The sequence below is a fragment of the Acomys russatus genome, chromosome X, assembly GCF_903995435.1.
Source record: "Acomys russatus chromosome X, mAcoRus1.1, whole genome shotgun sequence".
Taxonomy (NCBI): Eukaryota; Metazoa; Chordata; class Mammalia; order Rodentia; family Muridae; genus Acomys; species Acomys russatus.
The window spans coordinates 3,516,745-3,540,640 of NC_067169.1; the positions used below are offsets into that span (position 1 = coordinate 3,516,745).

Genomic DNA, 23,896 nt, shown 5'->3' on the forward strand with positions numbered 1-23,896 from the left:
CTGTGATGTTTAGTTTCAGTAGGAGACTAACTCATGAGCCTCATATTTTTGCTAATATACCCTGTCTTATTTTGCAGTGGTGTTTTTTGTGAAATTTGGTTTTGACAATAGAATAATTCATGAAATTAATGTCGGATTACATTTCTTTATACAACTATTGTTAAAATAGGACTTTTGCATTCTCATAAATACGAAGTTTACTTACTACTTATGTTTTTAAATTGTATATTCCAAATGCTCATGTTTATGCTTTTAGGAATATGTTTAGTAATTGTATATATGATTTCTGTGACATTGGTATTTGTAAAAAGGAGTCTTTAAAAGCATGGGTTTTTTTGTTTTTTGTCTTGTTTTGGTTTTGGGGGGTTTTTGTTTTTTGGGTTTTTTTTTTTTTTCTTTCTTTTTTCTTTTTGGTTTTCAAGACAGGATTTCTCTGTATAGCCTCGGCTGTCCTGGACTCACTTTGTAGACCAGGCTGGCTTCAAACTCACAGAGATCCGCCTGCCTCTATTTCCCAAGTGCTGGGATTAAAGGTGTGCACTACCACCACCCGGCTGCATGGGTAATTTTATACATGCATATTATCCTGATAAAGAAATTTTATAGATTTGTTTGTTGTCTTAATTTTGGCAGCATTCCTTGATGCAAACACATTTTGCATGTTTCTTTTAGCTGCATTTTACAATATAAAACATTACGTGATGTAATCATATTAACCAATTTTAACATCTTGTAATCACTTTATCCCCTCCCTGCATACTACCTAAAGTGCTGTTACTGTTGAGTATAATTTCTTTGTCTGATCAATTAAAAGTAGTGCTTGATTGGATAATATTTTATCTTCAAATTAAATGCATGTTTGATGTGTATTTTTCGTGTTATAGAAAAAAATAAAATAACTGAAAAAAATTTAAATAGCTTACTTGTGTGAATATGGTAGCTAGAAAATCAGGAAAGGGCAAAGGCACATGGATAGCTGTGAGTTTGAGGCCAGCCAGAGCCTACAAAGGGAGTCCAGGACAGCCAAGGCTACACAGGGAAACCCTGTCTCAAAAAACCAAAAAGAAAAAGAAAAGAAAGAAAATAAGGAAAGGGAAAAATGCTGCTGACATCAGCTCAGTAACAACCAGGAATACTAACAAAGCATCTACGAATGCACAGGACAGTCACCTGTGACAACTGTCTGTTGTGCCACTATTAAAAATCTGTGCTCTGGAGCTGGAGAGGTGGCTCAGAGGTTAAGAGCATTAGCTGCCCTTCTAGAGGTCCTGAGTTCAATTCCCAGCAAACCCATGGTGGCTTACAACCATCTATAATAAGATCTGGTTCCCTCCTCTGGTGTGCAGTTGTACACAGCACTGTATACATAATAAAGAAAATATTTTTAAAAAATAGAAAAAATATTTTTTTTAAATCTGTGCTCTGTTGGGAGGCAGAGGCAGGTAGATCTCTGAGTTTGAGGCCAGTCTGGTCTACAGTGGGAGTCCAGGACAGCCAGGGCTCTGTTACACAGAGAAACCCTCTCACAAAAACAAACAAACAAGCAAACAAAATCTGTGTTCTTGAGAAAGCAAAAGTAGTAAAACATATTTCAGAAATGCCCTCAAAAACAAATCAATAAACAAGAGATTGTTTAGATGAATGAAATGTTCCTGCTTCACACATGTCCACTCTCACCTAGCCATCATTGGTAAATTCAGAATTTAGAGGGTAACATTACCAACTGCAAGTGTGGAAGACAACTGGAAAGGTCATCCATAAGGTCAAGAAACCAGTGCTATTGTGTGACCCCACTTTTGTTCACTTGTCCATGCCTGTTTCTCTTATTAGCAACAGGGCAGGGGAGAGGCAGTATTATGATTTAATTTGTCCAGAGAAAATTCTGGTGCATGAAATAAAGAGGGGTTTTCTTCGGTTGTAATTGTTCTGCTTGTGTTTTAGATAAGGTCTTACTCTGTAGCCCAAGCTGCCTTGGAATTCACAATGTAGTACAGGCTGGCTTGTAACCTGCAGTAATTCTGCCTCAGCTTCCCAAGTGCTAAGGTTATAGGCATGACTCACCATGTTTAGATTGATTATATATTTTGTTTATTTAGCCATAGTATTCATGCAAAGATCAGAAGACAACTTAGAGGAAATCTGTTCTCTTCTGCCATGTGGGACCTGGGGATGGAACTCAGGCCATCAGGTTTGGAAGCAAGAACCATAACCAATTTAGCAATGTCATTGGCTCTGTGTTTTTCTTGTTGTCTTTTTTTTTTAATGAAGCTTTGAAAGTACTGTAAGAAAGCATGAGTATATTACTGAAAAGTGGGAAGGATTTACTACAGCAGAGCCAGTTAACCATATCAGGGTTTCTGTTAGGAGTTTTGTTGTTGCTATTATTTATTTATCGAGCCAGAGTTTGTTTCTTTAGTAGGCCAGGTTGGCCTCACTCATGATGTCCTATCTCCTGAATGCTGGAATTTTCGGTGTATGCCACCATTTCTGGCATAAACGTACCAAAAATTAAGTGCACACAATAGGGAGCCCAAGCGAAACAAATCTTAGAGGAGAAAAATTTTGTGTTACAATAGGCCAAATTCCTGTGTGTATGCAAGTTGGTTTTTAAAATACGCCCTAATTTTAAAAAAAATACCAAGTACAAATAGGCAATAAGCAAAATAGTTCTCAGATAAAAAAGAGCCTTAGAAAGCCAGGCACAGGACACACACCTGTAATCCCAGCACTCAGGAGGCAGAGGCAGGAGGATCTCTGTGAGTTTGAGGCCAGCCTGGTCTACAAAGTGAGTCCAGGACAGCCAAGGCTACACAGAAACTGTCTCTCGGAAAAAGAATATATCCCTTATAAGATGTTAGGGGTAATTCATAATAAATAATTCAAAATCATGCTGGTAGTAGCCAGGTGTGGTGGATTAAATTGTTGTACCAGCAACTTGAAAATCAGAAGCAGAATGGTTCTCAATTTGACAGCAGCTTGGGTTACACGGGAAAATCCTGGGGTATTTTTGTTTGTTTGTTTGTTTTGGTTTTGTTTTTTTTGTTGTTTTGGTTTTGTTTGTTTGTTTGTTTGTTGCCAAAAACTAAACTTATGATAGCATGGGATAGTATTTGGGGGGGAAGAAAGCATCTAAATTCTTTTCATTCCCTTGTACGTGGCATTCTTTGTGCCTCCTCCCCCCATTTCATGATATTTTATTGATTGAGGATCATCAGGCATTTCAGCATGTACACAGTTCTTTACATGTATACCAAAAATCTAGAACCATGCATCACGTTTATTTTTAAGCAGTTAGTCCCATGACATACCAGCTTCAAACTGGCAATTTTTCCTTAAAACCTTCCGGAACAGTGCCCTAATCTTCACTTCCACTGATTCAGAATTTTACAGCGCATATACCGCATTCTTAGGTTTCCCACTTTCCACAGCACATTATCAGAATCGTTAGGAAAATTGACCAGCCAGAGAGCCATGACTAGAGATGGTTTGGAGAACACACATTTTCTGGCAGGCAAGGACCAAAGCCATTTTTTTTTAAAGAAACAGTGGCGCTCGCCTATAATGCCAGCAGCGAAGGAGGCAGAGGCAGGCAGAACTGTGTGCGTTCGAGGGCCAGCCTGATCCACAAAGCGAGTTCTAAGATAGCCAAAGCTATACAGAGAAACCCTGTCTCGAAAAACAACAACAACAACAAAATTCCTCTGGAGTGTACAAAGAGGCAGAAATAATGCATGGTTCGTTGGGCTTGGCTTCGTTTTCATATTTCAGAGGCTGGACTCTCGATTTCGATCTCTTGGTTTTCTGCAGGTAGATCTTAGTTTCTTGGTCAACCACTTCAGCCTGTTAGTCTTCTGCCCCCCTCTTCCCGTTTGTTTGTTTGTTTGTTTTTAATTGTCTGATGAACCAGCACTCTCCTACTCCCCCACCCCCATCCTTTGTGGCCGATTGTGGCTTCAGGGTACACCTTGGCAGGAGCGGACGCTGCCTGGCTGGTGGAGCGATACTTGAGCTCTTTTCCACAACTGCCACCCACCTTCCTCGGGCCTGCTTAGCGCCGCTCTTGGACATGCCTCCTTACTTAGATACACAAACAATAAAAGCAAGCTGTTTATCACAACCCTCTTAAATGCAGGTTAAGCAATCATTATTAGGGAACTTTATAAATAAATTGTTTACGGGCCGGAGAAATGCCTGAGCGCTTAAGAGCACGTGTTATTCTAGATGACCTGAATTCAGTTCCCAGCACCACATAGCACGCTTTGCAATCCCCCGTGGCTCCAGTTTCACTGTATCCTATAATCCCTGGCTTCCACAGATTCACTTGCACACATAAAATAAAAAATTTTTTCATTAATCAAGACAGTTTATATGCGTATCCCTGGTTGTCCTGGAACTCCCTCTGTAGACCGAGCCTCAAACTCGGATCTGCCTGCCTTTGCCTCCTGTTTGCTGGGATTAAAGGTGTGTGCCACCACCATCCAACTAATCAAAAGGTTTTCTTTTTTTTGTTTTGTTTTGTTTTTCGAGACAGGGTTTCTCTGTGTAACAGCCAGCTGTCCTGGACTCGCTCTGTAGACCAGGCTGGCTTCGAACTCAGAGATCCACCTGCCTCTGACTCCCAAGTGTTGCGATAAAAGGCGTGTGCCACCATGCCCGGCTAATTGAGAGATTTTTAATGTTAGGTTTATAATTCGTACGTACCAGATCTAAGACATGGAATCGGTGAGACAGCAAGAGTGGGAAAATGTGAAAAAGAAGCAAACTGTATTTGGTAAATAATTCGATACTGAGACATACATTCAACTTGGTGACTAAAGATGTTTGCTAGCATCCTCATAATCTAAGTTCAGTCACCAGGCCCCACTTGGGGAAAGACAAAAACCTCTAACACCTCCTTTTACTTCCATTTGTATGGTGGAGCACACTAAAATATAATTTAAATGTTTAAATTGATAACAGTTTCCAAAATAATTACATTTTCTTTTTGTGTGTGTGTGTGTGTGTGTGTGTGTGTGTGTGTGTGTGTGTGTGTGTGCAGGCACATGTACATGGGAGCTGTGAGGCAGATGCCAATTTACACAAGTCAGTTTTCAGGATCGCCCCATGGCACCTAGGTATTGAATTCAGGTCCTCAGTTCATGCAGAAAGCTCACAGAGTCATCTTAGTGTTTGCTAAAATTGTTCAAAATATGTTATGAATGTGTATGGAAATGTCTATGGCACTCGTTATTAAATATAATTAGTATAACTAGGTTTTAAAAGATTGCTGCATCTGACCTTGTAACTTGTAAACCTGGAGTTGGGAAGTTGGCTTAGTTTGTGAAGTATTCGTTCCACAAACATGAAAACGTACATTTAGATCTTCACCACCCACAGAAAAAGCCTTGAGCTCCAGCAAGAGGCCCTATCTTAAAAAATAAAAGGGGGAACGGTGCAGAATGTTTGAAGAAAATAACTGATATTAACCTGAGACCGCCACACTCATACACACGTACATGTATGGGCATATACGCATACATGAAAAAGCCCACTTTCTTCATGGGTTGTTCTTTGTGTGTTTTATGATATAAGGCACCAATTATCCTGATAATGTTACTCTCCATATGATTTAATTATTAAAATTAAGGCAGTATCAGCTGGGCATGGTGGCGAATGCCTTTTGTCCCAGCGGGAGGCAGAGGCAGGTGGATCTCTGAGTTCGAGGCCAGCCTGGTCTACAAGGCAAGTCCAGGATGCCAAGATAACATAGAGAAACCCTGTCTCAAAAAACGAGCAAACAAAAAAATTAAAGCAGTGTCTTTTTCAGAGTCACTTTTACGGGATGCTACACGGAAATTCAAAAATTTTTAGGTGTCTGTGTGTTTGTGGTGTACGCAGTGTCTAAACAGGTGCACTCACCCTATCATGCACTTGTGGCGGCCAGAGAGGTCAACATCTTTGTTTTCCTTTTTTTTTTTTTTTTCCCTTTGCTGAGTCAGTGTCTTTCACTGAACCTAAAGCTCGCGGTTTTAGAACAGCTAGTCAGTGAGCCCCAGGAAATGCCTGCCTTCACCTCCAGTGCTGAGGTTGTACGCACCCCCAGTGCGTGCATGGCTTTATGCAGATTCTAGGGGCCTCAGAGTTTATATGCTTGCACAGCAAGTGTTTAACCCAGCCTTAAGAATTTTGTTTTCGCCGGGCGGGTGGCGACGCAGGCGGATTGCTTTGAGTTCGGGGCCAGCCTGGTCTACACAGCGAGTCCAGGACAGCCAAGGCTAAACGGAGAAACCGTGTCTCGGAAAAAAAAAAAAAGAATTTTGCTTTCTAGCCGGGCGTTGTAGCACATGCCTGTAATCCGCACTTGGGAGGCAGAGGTAGATCGAGGCTGGCCTGGTCTACAAAGCGAGTCCAGGACAGCCCAGATACCCAGAGAAACCCTGTCTCAAAAAAACTAAAAAAAAGAAGAAAGAAAGAATTTTGCTTTCTAATTTCACACTTACTTCCATTTGTATTTACTTGAGGTTTCTATCAAAGAACATGAGAATGTTTAAAGTTAAAATATATATGTATATATATTTAGGTGTTGATTTTGTTTATATTAAACCATAATCACATAGCCTTCGTAATTATAGTATTATGTACATTTTAGATTTTAGTATCTGAAACAAAAGCAGACTCTTAGTAAGCACGTGTCTGCTACAGCAATAAGTCGATCTCTCTGCCTCACAAATCCTGGTCTTCTCAGGATGCCCATGTGTTATGAAGTCCAGCAAACTGCATTATTCTTGTTACTGTTGAACTTACTAACTTTTGTTCTCTCTCCTTTCAGGTATATGGCATAATTTTGTCCTTGCTCTTCTTGGTATTTTAGCTCTTGTTCTCCTCCCAGTAATCCTCTTGCCATTTTACTACACTGGAGTTGGGGTACTTATCACCGAAGTTGCAGAGGTAAAGAAGGAATCAACTAGGGTGTTCTTTTACCAGATTTTCTACTGTAACACTTAAAATCCTTTCAAATACAAATATAGTGTTGTTTTTTTTTTAATGTGATGAAAATCGGGTTTTTTGGTTTTTGTTCTGACCCAAAGAGGTTTTTGCATATGTGGTTTACTGATAAAATTCATTGTTTAAATGTACTGTTTTATTTTTACATTTCTGATTTTCAGCACTATTCAGAAGTAAGAATAATTAAATCTAGGCTACTCAGCTGAAATATTTTGTAGAAATTTTAATTTATTGCCAATTCTGTATTTTGATATCTACTATTATGCTATCAGTTTTCAAAGGGAAAATTGCCTTTGTATATTTGGTGTTATATTTATATAAAGAGCTATCTTTTGGTTTTGTCCACTAAAGATTTAAACATTTCTCTTAAATTTATAAAAAATATATTTAATGTTTATATATACCACACATAATGTGGGTACCAGCAAAGGCCCTGTAGAAGAGGGTGTTTGATCCCCTGAAGCTGGAGTTAGAGGTGATTGTGAGTTGCCTGATATGGATGCTGAAAACTAAATTTGGGTCCTCTGGAAGTGCTACAGTGCCCCCAAAGTCAAAGGGTCCAGGATCCCCTGAAGATGGAATTAGAGCTGCCTGTGGTCATCTGACATAGGTGCTGGGAACTTAACTGCTAAGCTATCTCTCTTGATTTTTAATTAGCAAGTATTTTGTGTGTATTTAAAGTTCATGTTCATGTGTGTGTGTGTGTGTGTGTGTGTGTGTGTGTGTGTGTGTGTGTCCTACCTGGTGCCCATGGAAGCCAGAAAAGGGCTTTGGATCCCCTGGAACTGGGCTTACAGATGGTTGAGAGCCAGTATATGAGTGCTGGGAATAAAACCCTGGATTTCCTGGAAGAACAAACAGTGCTCTAAACCACTAAGCCATCTCTCTACCCTCCTTAATTTTTGAGACAGGATGTCTCATTGAACCTGAAGCTCATCAATTTCTCTATGCTAATTGGCAAGCAAGCACCAGGGATCTTACTGCCTCTGCCTCCTCAGTACTAAGTTTAGAATATAGTCTTTGTCTCTGTCTGTCTCTTTTGGTCTCCCTCTGTCGTCCTCTGCCCTCAGGGCTCTGTCTCATCTGTCTGTCTGCCTGTCTACAGGTCCAATAAACTGCCTTTACCTCTCTGCTCTCCAGCCCTAACTCCTTCCCCAAATAAACTATATTATGCCAGAAAAAAAAGATTACAGGTATAAGCCACTATGTGTGTGTGTGTGTGTGTGTGTGTGTGTGTGTGGTGGGATTCCCGGAGATCCCAACTCAGGTCCTCATGCTTGCACAGCTGCCTACTCAGCTTCTGTTTCTATGCATTTTGGGTTGTTTTGGTTTTCTCATGAAGGCTTGCACAGATCATTCTTTTTAAATTTATTTATTTTGAGACAGGGTCTGGCCATGTAACCATGGCTATCTTCACACTCATTAGAGGTCCACCAGCCTCTGCTTCCCTAGTGCTGAGATCACAGGTGTGTGCCACCACACCCAGCTTACTGATTTATTTTTAGAATGACAGCATTGGTTTGTATTCATTAGGCACACATTTGTTCTGTTAATTTTATTTTTTACTTTAAATATATTATTCTTTTTTTCTGTTTTTTCAAGACAGGTTTTCTCTGTGTAGCCTTGGCTGTCCTAGACTCACTTTGTAGACCGTGCTGGGCTTGAACTCACAGTAATCCTCCTGCCTCTGCCTCCCGAGTGCTGGCATTAAAGGCTTGCGCTACCACGCCTGGCCTAAATATATTGTTCTTTGAGACGTTTATATAATGTATTTTGATCACATTTATTCCTCCCTTTAACTCCTCCCAGATGTACTCCTACCTCCCTTCCCTCGCATCCCCATAAGTTCATGTTCTCTTTTTTTCCCTTTAATTTGCTAACTCTTGGGCTCCAATTTATGCTGTCCACCCAGATACTTCTGGCTTTGGGGCCATCCACTGGAGAGTGGTTCTAGAGGATTTTTTTTTTTTTTTTTTTTTTTTGGTTTTTCAAGCTAGGGTTTCTCTGTGTAGCCTTGGCTGTCTTGGACTCACTCTGTAGACCAGGCTGGCCTCAAACTCACAGCTATCCACCTGCCTCTGCCTCCCAAGTGCAGAAAATTCTTGTTTTTATGTTTAAAAGTTTGGGTTTGTTTGTTTTACTTTTTAAAAGATGTATTATTATTTGTACAGTATTGTGCCCACATGTGTGCCTGCAGGCCAGAAGAAGGTACCAGGTCTCATTATAGATGGTTGTAAGCCACCATGTGGTTGCTGGGAATTGAACTCGGGACCTCTAGAAGAACAGCCATCTCTCCAACCCCTTGCTTTACTTTTAAACTTCCCTTGTTTTACTTTTAAACTTCATTTAATGTTCATGGATGGGTGTTTTGCCAGTATGTGTGTCTGTGTACCTCTTGGGTGCCTAGCAACCATGGAGGCCAGAACAGTGCATTGGATTCTCTGGAACTTGATTTAATGACTGTCATGAGCCACTGCATGGGTGCTGGTAATGGAAACTGGATCCTCTGGAAGAGCAGCCAGTGTGCTCTTAACCACTGAGACATCTCTCTAGCCCATCATAGTGTTTGTGGATTTTCATCTTTTTGTGCTCCTGGGGATCAAACTCAGGACCAAGTACATATTAACCCTGTGTTGTATATCCAACTGCTTTGTTATTTTAATGTTAATAATCAGCAAATACAGGCAGGCATGGTGGCATACTCCTATAATTCCAGCAGTCGGGAGGCAGAGGCAGGTGGATCACTGTGAGTTCGAGGCTAGCCTGGTCTACAAAGTCAGTCCAGGATAGCCAAGGCTACATAGAGAAACCCTGTCTCAAAACCAAACTAAAAAAAAATCAACAAATAGGGTTTTTTTGTTGTTGTTGTTGTTGTTGTTATTTTAAGTTGTTAAAAGTTCATTATCTGCCTTTAATCCCAGCACTCGAAAGGCAGAGGCAGGCAGATTGCTGTGAGTTCGAGGCCAGCCTGGTCTACAAAGTGAGTCCAGGACAGCCAAGGCTACACAGAGAAACCCTGTCTCAAACCCCCCCAAAATCAACGAATAGGTATTTTTGTTTGTTTGTTTGTATTTTAAGTTGTTGAAAGTTCATTATCTGCCTTTAATCCTCACACATGGGAGGCAGAGGCAGGCTAATCGCTATGAGTTCAAGGCCAGCCTGGTCTACAGAGCGAGTCCAGGACGGCCAAGGCTAACACAGAAAGACCCTGTCTAGAAAAAAAAGTTCATTATCAGCCAGGCGTGGTGTCTCACTCCTTTAATCCTGGCACTCAGGAGGCAGAGGCAGCCAGATCACTGAGTTCAAGCCCATCCCAGTCTACACAGAGAAACCCTGTCTCAAAAAACCAAAAGAAATTTTTTTTAAGCTTCATTATCATGGCAAACTGGGGAATGCAATGGTTTGTGTTTAGAGGTCAGTGATTTTGTGCGTTATCCAGAATATTCTGCTTTGAAGAAAACAAGTTGAATGGAAAGGAATGGGAGAATGGAGAGAGTAGTTGGAGGGAGTTGGGCAAGGAATAACTAAGTTCAAAAGACAGTATATGAAATTCTCAAAGAACTAATAAAATATTTTTAAAGTATTCTACTTTTGCCGGGCATGGTAGTGTACGCCTTTAATCCTAACACTCGGGAGGCAGAGGCAGGCAGATCACTGTGAATTTGAGGCCAGCCTGGTCTACAAAGCGAGTCTAGGACAGCCAAGGCTACACAGAGAGACCCTGTCTCAAAAAAAAAAAAAAAAAAGAAGAAGAAGAAGAAGAAAAGAAACAAACAAAAAAACCAAGTGTTCTACTTTTAATTAGTGCAGCGTCTATTACTATGGCTAGTTTAGATCAATTATAGCTTGCTATTATACATTGTTTGATTTGATTTTCCTTCTTCCCAAGGACTCACCTGCCATTGGACCCAGAGGCCTTTTTGTGGGAGACCTTGTCACTCATCTACAGGATTGCCCTGTTACTAACGTGCAAGATTGGAATGAATGTTTAGACACCATTGCATATGAACCCCAAATTGGCTACTGTATAAGTGCATCAACATTACAACAATTAAGCTTCCCAGTAAGAGGTGTGTGCATTTTCTTGACATAATACAATACTTCAAGTTGTATGAAGTTTATTATTGAAAGAAAAAAAACATTTTATAAGACTTAAAGCGGGAAATGTTGGCATAATGTTATTGTGCACTGTATATAGTATACCCTTGTATTATTTATTCAAATACTGGTCTCTCTATCCCACTATCTGGCTTCAATCCAGACATGGCATTATTATCTTTATTCTAAGTCTCCTGTCTTAAATTTATGTAAATATGCTTATCATTTGTTCTCTACCTTGCTAATAAAATGCTGACCAGCCAATACTGAACAATAGAGAGAAAAGGGTGGGACATCCTGGTCTAGCGAGGCGGGGAGAAAGAGAAAGGAAATGGGGCTTGAGCCATGAGCAGAGGTGCAGGAAGCATCAGGAGAGGAGAACTGGAGCCAGGTGAGGATAAAAAATGAAACTATGATGGGGATTTTGGCTGTGGGGGAGCTAGACTAGTTTGGAGGTTTAGGATGGAGTAATAATTGCTCAGTATTATGCTCAAGACATAATACATCATAAAAATAAATCATAGTCTCCCTATGTCATTATTTGGGTAAATAACTGGCTAAAGGATTTGTGCTGCTGGGCATCAAACTCAACAGCGGGGTTTTTTGTTTTTGTTTTGTTTTTTCAAGATAGGGTTTCTCTGTGTAGCCTTGGCAGCCCTGGACTTGCTTTGTAGACCAGGCTGGCCTCGAACTCACAGATATCCACCTGCCACTACCTCCCGAGTGCTAGGATTAAAGGCTTGCGCCACCACACCCAGCTTCAGCAGCAGTTTTCTTTACCCAGTTAGTTCCACAATAATTGACACAGAGAGACTATGATTTATTCTTAAGCTGTATGCATTATGTTGGGCAGATTCTGAACTGTTCTAATTATACCACATAAAAGCTGGTTGTGGTAGTGTACACCTTTTTAATCCCACCACTCAGGAGGCAGAGGCAGATGGATCTATGTGAATTCAAGGCCAGCCTGGTCTACAAAGTGAGTCCAGGACAGCCAGGGCTACACAGAGGATCCCTGTCTTGAAAAAGCAAAAACAACAACAACAAAAAACAAAACACATAAAAGCCAATCACTTGCCTGTCTGATGACTCTTGGGCAGCTTCTGGTCCATCAGTCTGTCTTCAGTGGCAAGCTCCTCATCTGCAGCTCTCCTGCTACAGCTTCTGCCCCCCCCCCCTTTCTCTTTCTCTTCTCTCCTCTTCCCTCCTTCCCTTGCTCCTTCAAAATATTTCACAGGTAATGCATGGAACTTTGTTTCGTATGACTGGAAGAAGTCAGGTGTCTGGTATTCTCTTGTTCACTAATACTAATATTTTTTAGTCTTGTTCACTAATATTAATTCTTTTTATTGATCCATCTGATTCTTTAAGGTTGAAACATTTGCCAGAGTCCCTTACTCCCAAAAGGTACTTTTCTTTTTTTTTTTTTTTAATTTTTTATTATTAATGTATTCTTGTTACATCTCAATGGTTATCCCATCCCTTGTGTCCTCCCATTCTTCCCTCATTCCCTTTTTCCCCTTATTCCCCTCCCCTATGACTGTTCCTGAGGGGGATTTCCTCCCCCTGTATATGCTCATAGGGTATCAAGTCTCTTCTTGGTAGCCTGCTATCCTTCCTCTGAGTGCCACTGGGCCTCCCCATCAAGGGGACATGGTCAAATGTGCGGCACCAGAGTACGTGAGAAAGTCATATCCCACTCTCCACTCAAGTGTGGAGACTGTTCTGACCATTGGCTAGATCTGGGTAGGGGTTTAAAGTTTACCGCCTGTATTGTCCTTGTCTGGTGCCTTAGTTTGAGCGGGACCCCTGGGCCCAAATCTGCCTATCCTAATGTTCTACTTGTAGGTTTCTAGGACCCTATTCTCCCATGCTTCTCTCATCTAGAGTCCCAATAGGATGTCTTCCCCTCTGTCCCAGTTTCCTGGTAAGTGAAGGCTTTCATGGGACATGCCCCTTGGCCTAGTATGCAGATATAAGTGAGTATATACCATTTAAGTCTTTCTGCTTCTGGGTTAACTCACTCATTATGATCATTTCTAGCTCAATCCATTTATCCACAAATTTTGGGAATTCCTTGTTTTTAATAGCTGAGTAGTATTCCATAGTGTATATGTACCACAGTTTCTTTATCCATTCTTCTACTGAGGGACACTTAGGCTGTTTCCATGATCTGGCTATTATGAATCAGGCTGCTATGAACATGGTTGAGCAAATTTTCTTATTGTGTGCTGGAGCATCTTCTGGGTAAATTCCAAGGAGTGGAATAGCTGGGTCTTGAGGAAGCCCTATTCCCAGTTTTCTGAGATAGCACCAGATAGATTTCCAAAGTGGCTGTACTAGTTTGCATTCCCACCAGCAATGAAGGAGTGTTCCTCTCTCCCCATATCCTCGCCAGCATGTGGTGTCATTTGTGTTTTTTATCTTAGCCATTCTGATGGGTGTAAGATGGAATCTCAGAGTTGTTTTGATTTGCATTTCCCTGATGACTAAGGAGGTTGAGCATTTCTTTAAGTGTTTCTCAGCCATTTGATATTCCTCTGTTGAGAATTCTCTGTTTAGTTCTAAGCCCCATTTCTCAATTGGGTTATTTGGTTTGGTGGTGTTGAGCTTCTTGAGTTCTTTATATATTTTGAATATTAGACCTTTGTCAGATGTAGGGTTGGTGAAGATCTTTTCCCAGTCTGTAGGCTGTCGCTTTGTTCTCACCCTCATGAGGTCCCATTTATTAATTGTTGACATTAAGGCCTGGGCCATTGGTGTTCTGTTCAGGAAGTTGTCTCCTGTGCCAATATGTTCCAGGCTCTTCCCCACTTTTTCCTCTGAGTGACTTAGTGTCTCTGGTTTTATGTTGAGGTCTTTAATCCACTTGGATTTGAGTTTTGTGCAAGGTGACAAATATGGGTCCAGTTGCATTTTTTACACATAGACCTCCAGTTAGACCAGCACCATTTGTTGAAGATGCTATCGTTTTTCCATTGAATGGATTTGGCTTCTTTGTCGAAAATCAAATGACCATACGTGTGTGAATTCATATCTGGGTCTTCGATTAGATTCCACTGATCAACCAGCCTGTTGCTGTACCAGTACCAACCTGTTTTAATTACTATTGCTTTATAGTACAGTTTGAGATCAGGTATGGAGATTCCTCCGGAGCACCTTTTATTGTACAAGATTGTTTTAGCTATTCTGGGTTTTTTTGTTTTTCCATATGAAGTTCAGAATTGAACTTTCAATGTCTTTAAAAAATTGTGTAAGTATTTTGATAGGGATTGCATTGAATCTGTAGATTGCTTTTGGTAGGATGGCCATTTTTACTATGTTAATTCTCCCGATCCATGAGCAAGGTAGATCATTCCATCTTCTCAGGTCATCTTCAATCTCTTTCTTCAGAGTTTTGAAAATTTTTTCAAACAAGTCCTTCACTTGCTTAGTTAGAGTGACTCCTAGATATTTTATATTGCTTGTGGCTAATATGAAGGTTGTGGCTTTCCTAATTTCTTCCTCTGCAAGCTTGTCATTTGTGTATAGGAAAGCTATAGCCTTTTTTGAGATAATTTTGTATGCAGATAATTTGCTTAAGGTGTTTATCAGCTGTAGGAGTTCTCTGGTGGAATTCTGAGGGCCACTTATGTACACTATCATATCATCTGCAAACAGGGATAATTTGACTTCCTCCTTTCCCATTTGGATACCCTTGATTTCCTTTTGTTGTCTTATTGCTCTGGCTAGAACTTCGAGTACTATATTGAAGAGATATGGAGAGAGTGGGCAACCTTGCCTAGTTCCCGATTTTAGAGGAATTTCCTTGAGTATCTCACTATTTACTTTGATTTTGGCTATTGGCTTGCTGTATATAGCCTTTATTATGTTGAGGAATGTGCCTTGTATCCCTGATCTCTCCAAAACCTTAAACATGAATGGGTGTTGGATTTTATCAAATGCTTTTTCTGCATCTAAAGAGATGATCATGTGGTTTTTTTATTTTCAGTTTGTTTATATGGTGGATTACATTGATGGATTTCCGTATATTAAACCATCCCTGAATGCCTGGAATGAAGCCTACTTGGTCATGATGAATGATATCTTTGATGTGTTCCTGTATTCGTTTTGCAAGTATTTTATTTAATATTTTTGCATCAATGTTCATAAGAGAAATTGGTCTGAAATTCTCTTTCTTTGTTGAGTCTTTGTGAGGTTTAGGTATCAATGAGATGATGGCCTCATAGAATGAATTCGATAATGTTCCATCTATTTCTATCTTTTGGAGTAGCTTGAATAATATCGGTGTTAGCTTGCCCTTCAAGGTCTGGTAGAATTCTGCACTGAAAACATCTGGCCCTGGGCGTTTTTTGGTTGGGAGACTATCAATGATTGCTTCTATTCCTGTAGGGGAAATGGGACTATTTAGCTCGTTTATCTGTTCTTCACTCAAATTTGGCAAGTGAACTTGACCAAGGAAATCGTCCATTTCCCTTAGATTTTCAAATTTTGTGGCGTATATGCCTTCAAAGTAGGATCTTATGATTCTTTGTATTTCCTCAGTGTCTGTTGTTATATCTCACTGTTCGTTTCTGATTTTGTTGATTTCAATACTGTCTCTCTGTCTTTTATTTAGTTTGGCTAACGATCTGTCTATGTTGTTGATTTTCTCAAAGAACTAGCTCTTGATTTTGTTGATTCTTTGGATTGTTTTCTTAGTTTCTAATTTCTTAATTTCAGCCCTGAGTTTGATTATTTCGAGACATCTACCCCTTTTGGGTGTTTCTGCTTCTTCTTTTTTTCTACGGCTTCTAGTTGTGTCCTTAAGATGCTTATGTGCGATGTTTCCAATTTCTTTTTAAAGGCACTTAGTGCTATGAATTTTCCTCTTAGCACTGCTTTCAATGTATCCCACAAATTTGGGTATGTTGTTTCTTCATTTTCATTGAATTTCAGAAACTCCTTGATTTCTTTCTTTATTTCTTCCCTGACCCAGGTGTCATTTAGCAGAGAGTTGTTTAGTTTCCACATACGTGTAGGCTTTTTGTTATTTCTGTTGTTGTTGAATTGCAGCCTAAGAGCATGGTGATCTGATAGGATACAAGGTATTATTTCAATCCTCATGTATCTTTTGAGGCTTGCTTTGTGACCTACGATATGATCAATTTTGGAGAAAGTTCCATGGGGTGCAGAGAAGAAGATATATTCTTTCTTGTTTGGGTGAAAGGTTCTATAGATATGTGTTAGATCCTTTTGACACATGGCATTGGTTAATGATGTTATTTCTCGGTTTAGTTTCTGTTTCAGTGACTTATCCTTCAGTGAGAGTGGGGTGTTGAAGTCCCCCACTATTATTGTGTGGGGATCAATTTGTGGTTTAAGCTTTTTTAGCAAATCTTTTACAAATGTGGGTGCCTTTGTATTGGGAGCATAGATGTTCAGAATTGTGATGTCATCTTGTATGACTTTACCTTTTATGACTATGAAGTGTCCTTCCTCATCCCTTTTGATTAATTTTGGTTGAAAGTCTATTTTGTTCGATACTAAAATGGCTACACCTGCTTGCTTCTTGTGACCATTTGCTTGGAATATTTTTTTCCAACCTTTTACCCTGAGGTAATACCTATCATTATGGGTGAGATGTATTTCTTGAATGCAGAAGAATGTTGGGTCTTGTTTATGCACCCATTCAGTTAGTCTGTGTCTTTTTATTGGAGAATTGAGACCATTGATGTTGAGAGATATTAATGAGCAGTGATTGTTAAGAGTCTTAATTTTGATGTTGGTTCCAGTCGAGCATTTGTGTAGTTGTGTTTTTGCCATGGGATAGTTATCTATTTCCTGAGTAATTTCAGTTGTAACTTGACCCTTTGGAACGGAGTTTTCTTTCTAGTACCTTCTGTAAAGCTAGATTTGCGGATGGGTACTGTTTGAATATGTTTTTGTCATGGAATATTTTGTTTTCTCCATCAATGGTTATTGATAGTTTTGCTGGGTAAAGTAGTCTGGCCTGGCATCTGTGTTCTCTTAGGGTTTGCAGGATCTCTGTCCAGGCCCTTCTGGCTTTTATGGCCTCTGCTGAGAAGTTGGGTGTAATTCTGATAGGTTTGCCATTAAAAGTTATTTGGCCCTTTTCCCTTGCAGCTTTTAATATGTTATCGTTGTTCTGTATATTTTGTATTTTGATTATTATGTGAATGGAAGTTTTTCTTTTATGATCTATTCTATTTGGTTTTTCTGTAGGCCTCTTGTATGTTTATAGGCATCTCTTTCTTTAGATTGGGGAAATTTTCTTCTATGATTTTATTGAGAATAGTTTCTGGGCCTTGGAGACTGATATCTTCTTTTTCTTCAATGCCTATTATCCTCTGATTTCTTCTTTTCATGGTGTCCTTAATTTCTTGGATGTTTTGTGTCAGGAGTTTTACAGATTTCGCATTTTCCTTAATGGTTGCTTCAAGATCTGTGATTGTATCTTCTAGACCTGTGATTCGTTCTTCCATCGCTTGGATTCTGTTAGAAAAGCTCACCTCTGTGTTGCTTGCCTTCTTCTCTGAGGTCTCACGTTCTCGTTTTTCTTCTGTCTGTGTGTTTATCATTGAATCCATTTTTGTCTTCAGATCTTGAACTGATTTTTTGATTTCTTTCATCTGGTTGTTTGCATTTTCCTGCAAAATTTCCAGTTCCACTCTATGTGCTTCTTTTATGTCTCTCACCTGTTTGGCTGGGTCCTCCTGCATTTGATTACCAATTTTATTTGTTTCTTCCATTAATATCCTCATTACTAAGGATTTGAGGTCATTTTCTTGTATTTCCGTTGTATTTGAGTTCTCTGGGTTGTTTTCTTTGGGATAGCTGGAAACTGGAGACGCCATGTTGTTTTGGGGTTTTTTGCGTATGCTTTTACGCTGTCCTTTAGACATCTTGGTGTCTTTGTTTTTGTTGGGTAGCTTCCAGAGTTGGATGGAGGGAGTCGGCCGATAGATTCACTTATTTTCTCACGATTTCCATAGGCTGGAAGCTCTGATACTTCACTGGTGTGGATGGCAGGAGGTTAGCCCTGTCGTTTTGGTCCCTCACAGCCAGTGATCCTCAGCTCCCCTGTGCTGTGGATCCTGCAATCGTTCAGGGTCTCTGAATGAGTGTTGGGCCAAGCCAAGGTATCCACAGCCTTCTGGGTTCCCTGCCAAGTCCAGCCAGGGACCCTGGGCCCGAACCACACGCCAAGCTCAGCTAGATTCTCAGGGCCTGAACTGTCTGCCGAGCTCAGCTAGGGATTCTGGGCACAAAATGCCCACAGGGTCCAGCCAGAATTTTGGGGGGCTGGGACTGCGCCCCAAGATCAGCTAGGGGCCTTTGGTCCAAAGTGTGTGCTGTGGTCAGTTATTGACTCAGAGCCTGAACTGTCCACCAAGCTCAGCCAGAAATTCTGGATTAAAACTGCACACTGTGTCCAACCAGAGTCTTAGAGCCAGGACTGTGACAAAACCTCCGCTAGAATCTCTGGGCCTAATCTGTCTGCCAAGCACAGTTAGGGTCTCAGGCCCCAAACTGCACGCCGAGCTCCACCCAAGTCTCTGGTGTGGAATTGTGCACCGGGTTCAGCCAGGGACTCTGGACTCACACTGCACGCTGAATTCAGCCCGGGAGTCTGGGCCTATACTGCGTGGATAGTCCAGCCAGAGTCTTGGAGCTGCCAAGCCTGTGCGCACAGCTCAAGTAGAGTCTCTGGGTCCAATCTGCCCGGCAAGTCCAGCTAGGGCCTCTGGGCTCAATCTGCATGCTGACCTCAGCCTGTGTTAGCGCCCCAGAACTGCCTGCTGAGCTGTGCTAGTGTCTTGGGCAGAACTGCTCGTTGATGTGAGCTAGTGCCTCTGGAGGAGCTGAGTGCTCCGCCCAGCCTGTGTCACAGCAGGGGAGCTGTGGCTGAGTTGAGCTAGTGCCTAGGGTAGAATTGCTTGCTGCGCTGAGACAGTGTCTCCATGGCACTACGCACTGAGCTGAATCCGGGACTCTGGGACTGAACTGTCCGTCGAGTCCAGTTTGGGTCACAAGGCACCACGTGACCCAAATCCTGTCCAGAGTCCCCTCTCCAGCAGCAACTCCCACCAGCCACCACACTAATCGCCTCCCCCGGAAGGCTCAGAGCTGCAAACCTCAGCCACTGCCACTGCTGCCGCTGGTGCCGCCGCTGTTGCTGCTGCCTCTGCCACTGCTGCTCTGATCCAAGAAAATCCGCGTTCCTCCCCTGTGCAGGGGCACGCAGGTCCTCCGCACCCTGGTCCTCCGAACCGTGGAGCACTCCCGCTGCCGTAGTGTGGGGACCTTGGTGTTCCTGGCTCAGAAATATGTGCAATTCCCTGAATTGTTCACAGGAGCCTCCAAATACGGTCCACACTGCTCGCCGCCATCTTGGATCCCCAAAAGTTACTTTTCAAAAGTAGATAGGCCCTTCTTCACTATACTTTAGAAAGAGCCTGGAGTTACTCTCACAGGACTTAACACTCACTCTAGCTTTAGCTTTATGGGTGGCTCAGTTTATAAGGAAAACTAACCTGGAATAAGTATGGCTGCTTTTTTGTTTTCCTTTTGTTTTTTGTTGTTGCTGTTGTTTTCTTTTTTCTTTTTTGGGGGGCGGGGCAGGATCTCCTCTTGGTTTTAAACTCAATATTTACTAGAAGATGAGCTTGAAGATATGCTGACTGAAATCCTGAATCAAGTCAAGCCTCTAAACATATGTGTGTGCCACTTTGCCTGGCTTATAGGATGCCAGGGATCAAGTCCACAGTTCCATGTGTACTACATAAACACTTCAGCAACTGAGCTATACTAATGTCAAGTCCCTGAGAGTACCTTATTCTTTCAAATTGGGTACCTTTTTAGTATTACAAAATCAAACTATAACCAGTAGCTGTCAAGCTAGAAACTGTGATATGAGTTGGCTAACGGTTTGTATATCATTATACTTACTGTTTTTGTCTTTAAAAAGCAGAATTTTTATTACAAATATACTTCCATTTAATCAATTCTAAGTACTGTGTTTCTCTTTAGCATACAAACGACTTGATGGTTCTACTGAATGCTGTAACAATCACAGCCTTACAGATGTGTGCTTTTCCTACAGAAATAATTTTAATAAACGTTTGGTAAGTTGTTCCCAAGGCACTCTTACTTGTCTAATATAATTAGATAAAGCTAAAACAACCAGAAAGAAAGTTGCATGGTGGTGCACACCTTTAATCCCAGCAGTTGGGAGGCAGAAGCAAGTGAATCTCTGTGAGCTTGAGGCCAGCCTGGTCTACAAAGCAAGTCCAGGACAGCCAAAAGTACACATAAAACCCCTGTCTTGAAAAACCGAATAAAAAGCACTCGGTAGGCAGAGGCAGGTAGATAGCTGTGAGTTCAAAGCCAACCTGGTCTAAAAAGCGAGTCCAGGTCAGCCAAGGCTAAAACAGAGAGACTCTGTCTTGGGGGAAAAAAAAAGTTAAAACAAAACTATAATACCTTCTGCCTTTATATACTTTGTATGATTTAAATAAAATCTCTGTTTTACATGTCACATTTTATCTAAGAATAGTGGTTTAATATGCTATACAACTGAAAAAGAATGTTGAAATTTAATGTATAAAAGGTATGCATTAATAGCATTACTTTTATATTCATATCAGAGTCATTCCTAATCTTCTGGGTGACAAGAAAAACATGAAGGAACACAACATAGATGTTCCTTGTTAATAAATAATTTTTTACATTGACTAACATTCTATTTTTAGCATACGTGTCTACCTGCCCGGAAAGCAGTTGAAGCTACTCAAGTTTGTAGAAGCAATAAAGATTGCAGAAGCAGCTCAAGTTCAAGCTTCTGTATAGTACCATCTTTGGAAACTCATACTCGATTAATAAAAGTGAAACATCCACCACAAATTGATATGCTATATGTAGGGCACCCACTGCATCTTCATTACACAGGTAGGTATTACTGAGATAAACTGTTTTGGTTTTGTTGCTGTTGTTTGGTTTTATTGTTTTGGTTTTGGTTGTGGGGTTTTTTTTTTGTTGTCGTTTTTGTTGTTGTTTTTCTAGACAGTTTACCCCTGTAGTTTGACTATCCTGGACTCAATTTGTAGACCAGGCTGGCCCCAAACTCACAGAAATCCTCCTGCCTCTGCCTCTGCCTCTGCCTCTGCCTCTGCCTCTGCCTCTGCCTCTGCCTCCCAAGTGCTGGGATCACAGGCATGTGCCACCACCACTTGGCTTTGGGATAAACTCTTAAAAAATTATTAGGATCAGCCAGGCGGTGGAGGCACATGCCTTTAATCTCAGCACTCGGGAGGCAGAGGCAGGTGGATAGCTGTGAGTTCGAGGCCAGCCTGGTCTACAAAGTGAGTCCAGGACAGTCAAGACTACACAGAGAAACCCTGCCTCAAAAAACCAAAGAAAAAAATGTTAGGGTCATATATATTCTCAGATGCAAAAAATGCAACACAAATTCTTGCATTGATACCATTTATTATAAATTTGGTCCCTTATCAAAGTTTTGCTAATATGTTCTTAAGCATTAAGTGGAATTAAAGTAGAAGAAAACAAATCAGCCTAGGGAAAAATGACACTTTTTTTTTCTTCCCTATAATTTTTGCCTGCCAGATAGAGAATCTCTCAGATGTTTTCTAAGAGTGCATGAAATGTATCCAACCTTTCCAAAACAATGACAAGAACTGCATGCTCTTGTCATTACCAGAATACATAAAAGTGCATGGCACACTGGGTGTGGTCACACACACCTATAATCCCAGCACTTAGGAGGCTGAGGTAGGAGGATCTTTGTGATTTCGAGGCCAGCCTGGTCTACAAAGTGAGTCTAGGACAGCCAGGCATACACAGAGAAACCCTGTCTCAAACAACAACAACAACAAAACAGCATTAACAGTTGGAACAAATGCACGTTTTAGAATACATCTCTTTGAAAATATAAGAATGACTCACAGAGATCCTCTGCTTCCTTAGTAGTGAAATTAAAGGCCTGGTCCTGATTACAGTGTGTATGTGTAAGCAAGGTATATTTGAGGTATATATAGGAAATATTTGCTCAGCCATTTTAATAGATGAATGCTATTTTTGATGGTATGGTAAATTTAAAATATTGCTGTATATCTGCTATGAATAATATTTATTATTCCTTCTTTTTCATTTTTAGTGAGCATCACAAGTTTTATCCCACGTTTCAACTTTCTAAGCATAGATCTGCCAGTGATTGTGGAGACATTTGTTAAGTATCCTTTCTGGTTTGAAAAAAAATGCTTTAAAAATGTGCTGTTTGTGGCTTCATCCTCTTTACCCTGAGTAGAACATCGCATAAGGAGGCCTTATCATTTAATTGCTTACAACAGAAAAAAAAAAGAGACCTTAAAGATGAAAGAGAACAGGTCTTACATATGAGGGGAAAGTCAGTGAGGAAAAGTCCATCAGCTATAGAGAGAGGTTAAGATACAGAAAGGATGGTCTTGTGGGAAGAGCAGCAGGAATCATAGTGGCTTGGCTCCCAGAAGCTCTGTGAAACATAACAGACATGGCAGGCTCCCTTCACAGGAGCTTCCTTGCTCCAAAAATTATCTCCATTGCTCTGCCAGCTTGAGGTGTTTTTTTTTTTTTTCAGAGTTCCAGGGGTTGCTCTTCTACCAGTGCACCTCAGGTATGTCTGTACGTCATGAGTATGAGTAGGCAGTGCCCACAGAGACCAGAAAAGGGCATCAGAAATGAGCTGCGTAATTATTGTGAGCTACCATGTGGGTACTGCAACTTGAACCCAGGTCCTTTTCAAGAGCTGGCAGTGCTCTGCTGAGCCATCTCTCTAGCCCCACAAAAGCCTATCGTTTTACAGGAAATATAATGGAAATATGTAACAAGCCTATAAAAAAGAAAGGTGCAGAAAGCAAAGAACCTATAATACAACTTGAGAGATTAATTTACAAGATATTTATTAAGGCTGAAGCTTCAGCTACTCATGAGGTGATGAATTCTGCCTGACTTAAGCTGATTAATAAATTCTACCCAACTGAAGGTTAAGTCTTAGTTGTGGAAACCCACGCCACTGTTCCAAGGGAGAACTACCTAAGAAGAGCAAATCAATTTCCATTACTAAAATAGCAAATTAAGAACCATTTGTGAGGGAACTGGAGAGATGGCTCAGAGGTTAAGAGCACTGATTGCCCTTCCAGAGGTTCTGAGTTCAACTTGGAGTTTTCTTCAAAGCAGAATATCCTGGATAATGCACAAAATCACTGACCTCTAAACACAAACCATTGCATTCCTCAGTTTGCCATGATAATGAAGTTTTTAAAAGTTTTTTTTTGTTGTTGTTGTTTTTTGTTTGTTTGTTTGTTTGTTTGTTTGGTTTTTTGAGACAGGGTTTCTCTGTTTAGACTGGGATGGGCTTGAACTCAGTGATCTGGCTGCCTCTGCCTCCTGAGTGCTAGGATTAAAGGAGTGAGACACCACGCCTGGCTGATAATGAACTTTTTTTTTTCTAGATAGGGTCTTTCTGTGTTAGCGTTGGCCATCGGGGACTCGCTTTGTAGACAAGGCTGGCCTCGAACTCATAGTGATTAGCCTGCCTCTGCCTCCCAAGTGCTAGGATTAAAGGCAGATAATGAACAATTCCCAGCAACCACATGGTGGCTCACAACCATCTATAGTATGATCTGGTACCCTCTTCTGACCTGCAGGTGTACATGTAGGCAGAACATTGTAAATAAAAAAATCTTATGCTAAAGAGCAGGGCCTGAGGCCGGGCGAGGTGGCGTGTGGTGGCTCATGCCTTTAATCCCACAACTAG

General features: G+C 40.9%; 1 protein-coding gene across 3 annotated transcripts in view; it reads left to right on the plus strand.

Moving 5' to 3' along the window:
- The window catches only part of Mbtps2 (membrane bound transcription factor peptidase, site 2), a 57,109-nt gene that overhangs the window by 28,657 nt on the left and 4,556 nt on the right, over positions 1 to 23,896 (plus strand). For 2 of the 3 annotated variants that reach the window (XM_051141028.1, XM_051141030.1), the window contains 5 exons: positions 6,809 to 6,927; positions 10,874 to 11,054; positions 20,116 to 20,210; positions 20,838 to 21,033; positions 22,259 to 22,334. In XM_051141028.1, the coding sequence (XP_050996985.1) occupies positions 6,809 to 6,927; positions 10,874 to 11,054; positions 20,116 to 20,210; positions 20,838 to 21,033; positions 22,259 to 22,334 (667 nt within the window). The remainder of the gene's footprint in view (positions 1 to 6,808; positions 6,928 to 10,873; positions 11,055 to 20,115; positions 20,211 to 20,837; positions 21,034 to 22,258; positions 22,335 to 23,896) is intronic. The other variant, XM_051141029.1, reaches the window with a different exon arrangement.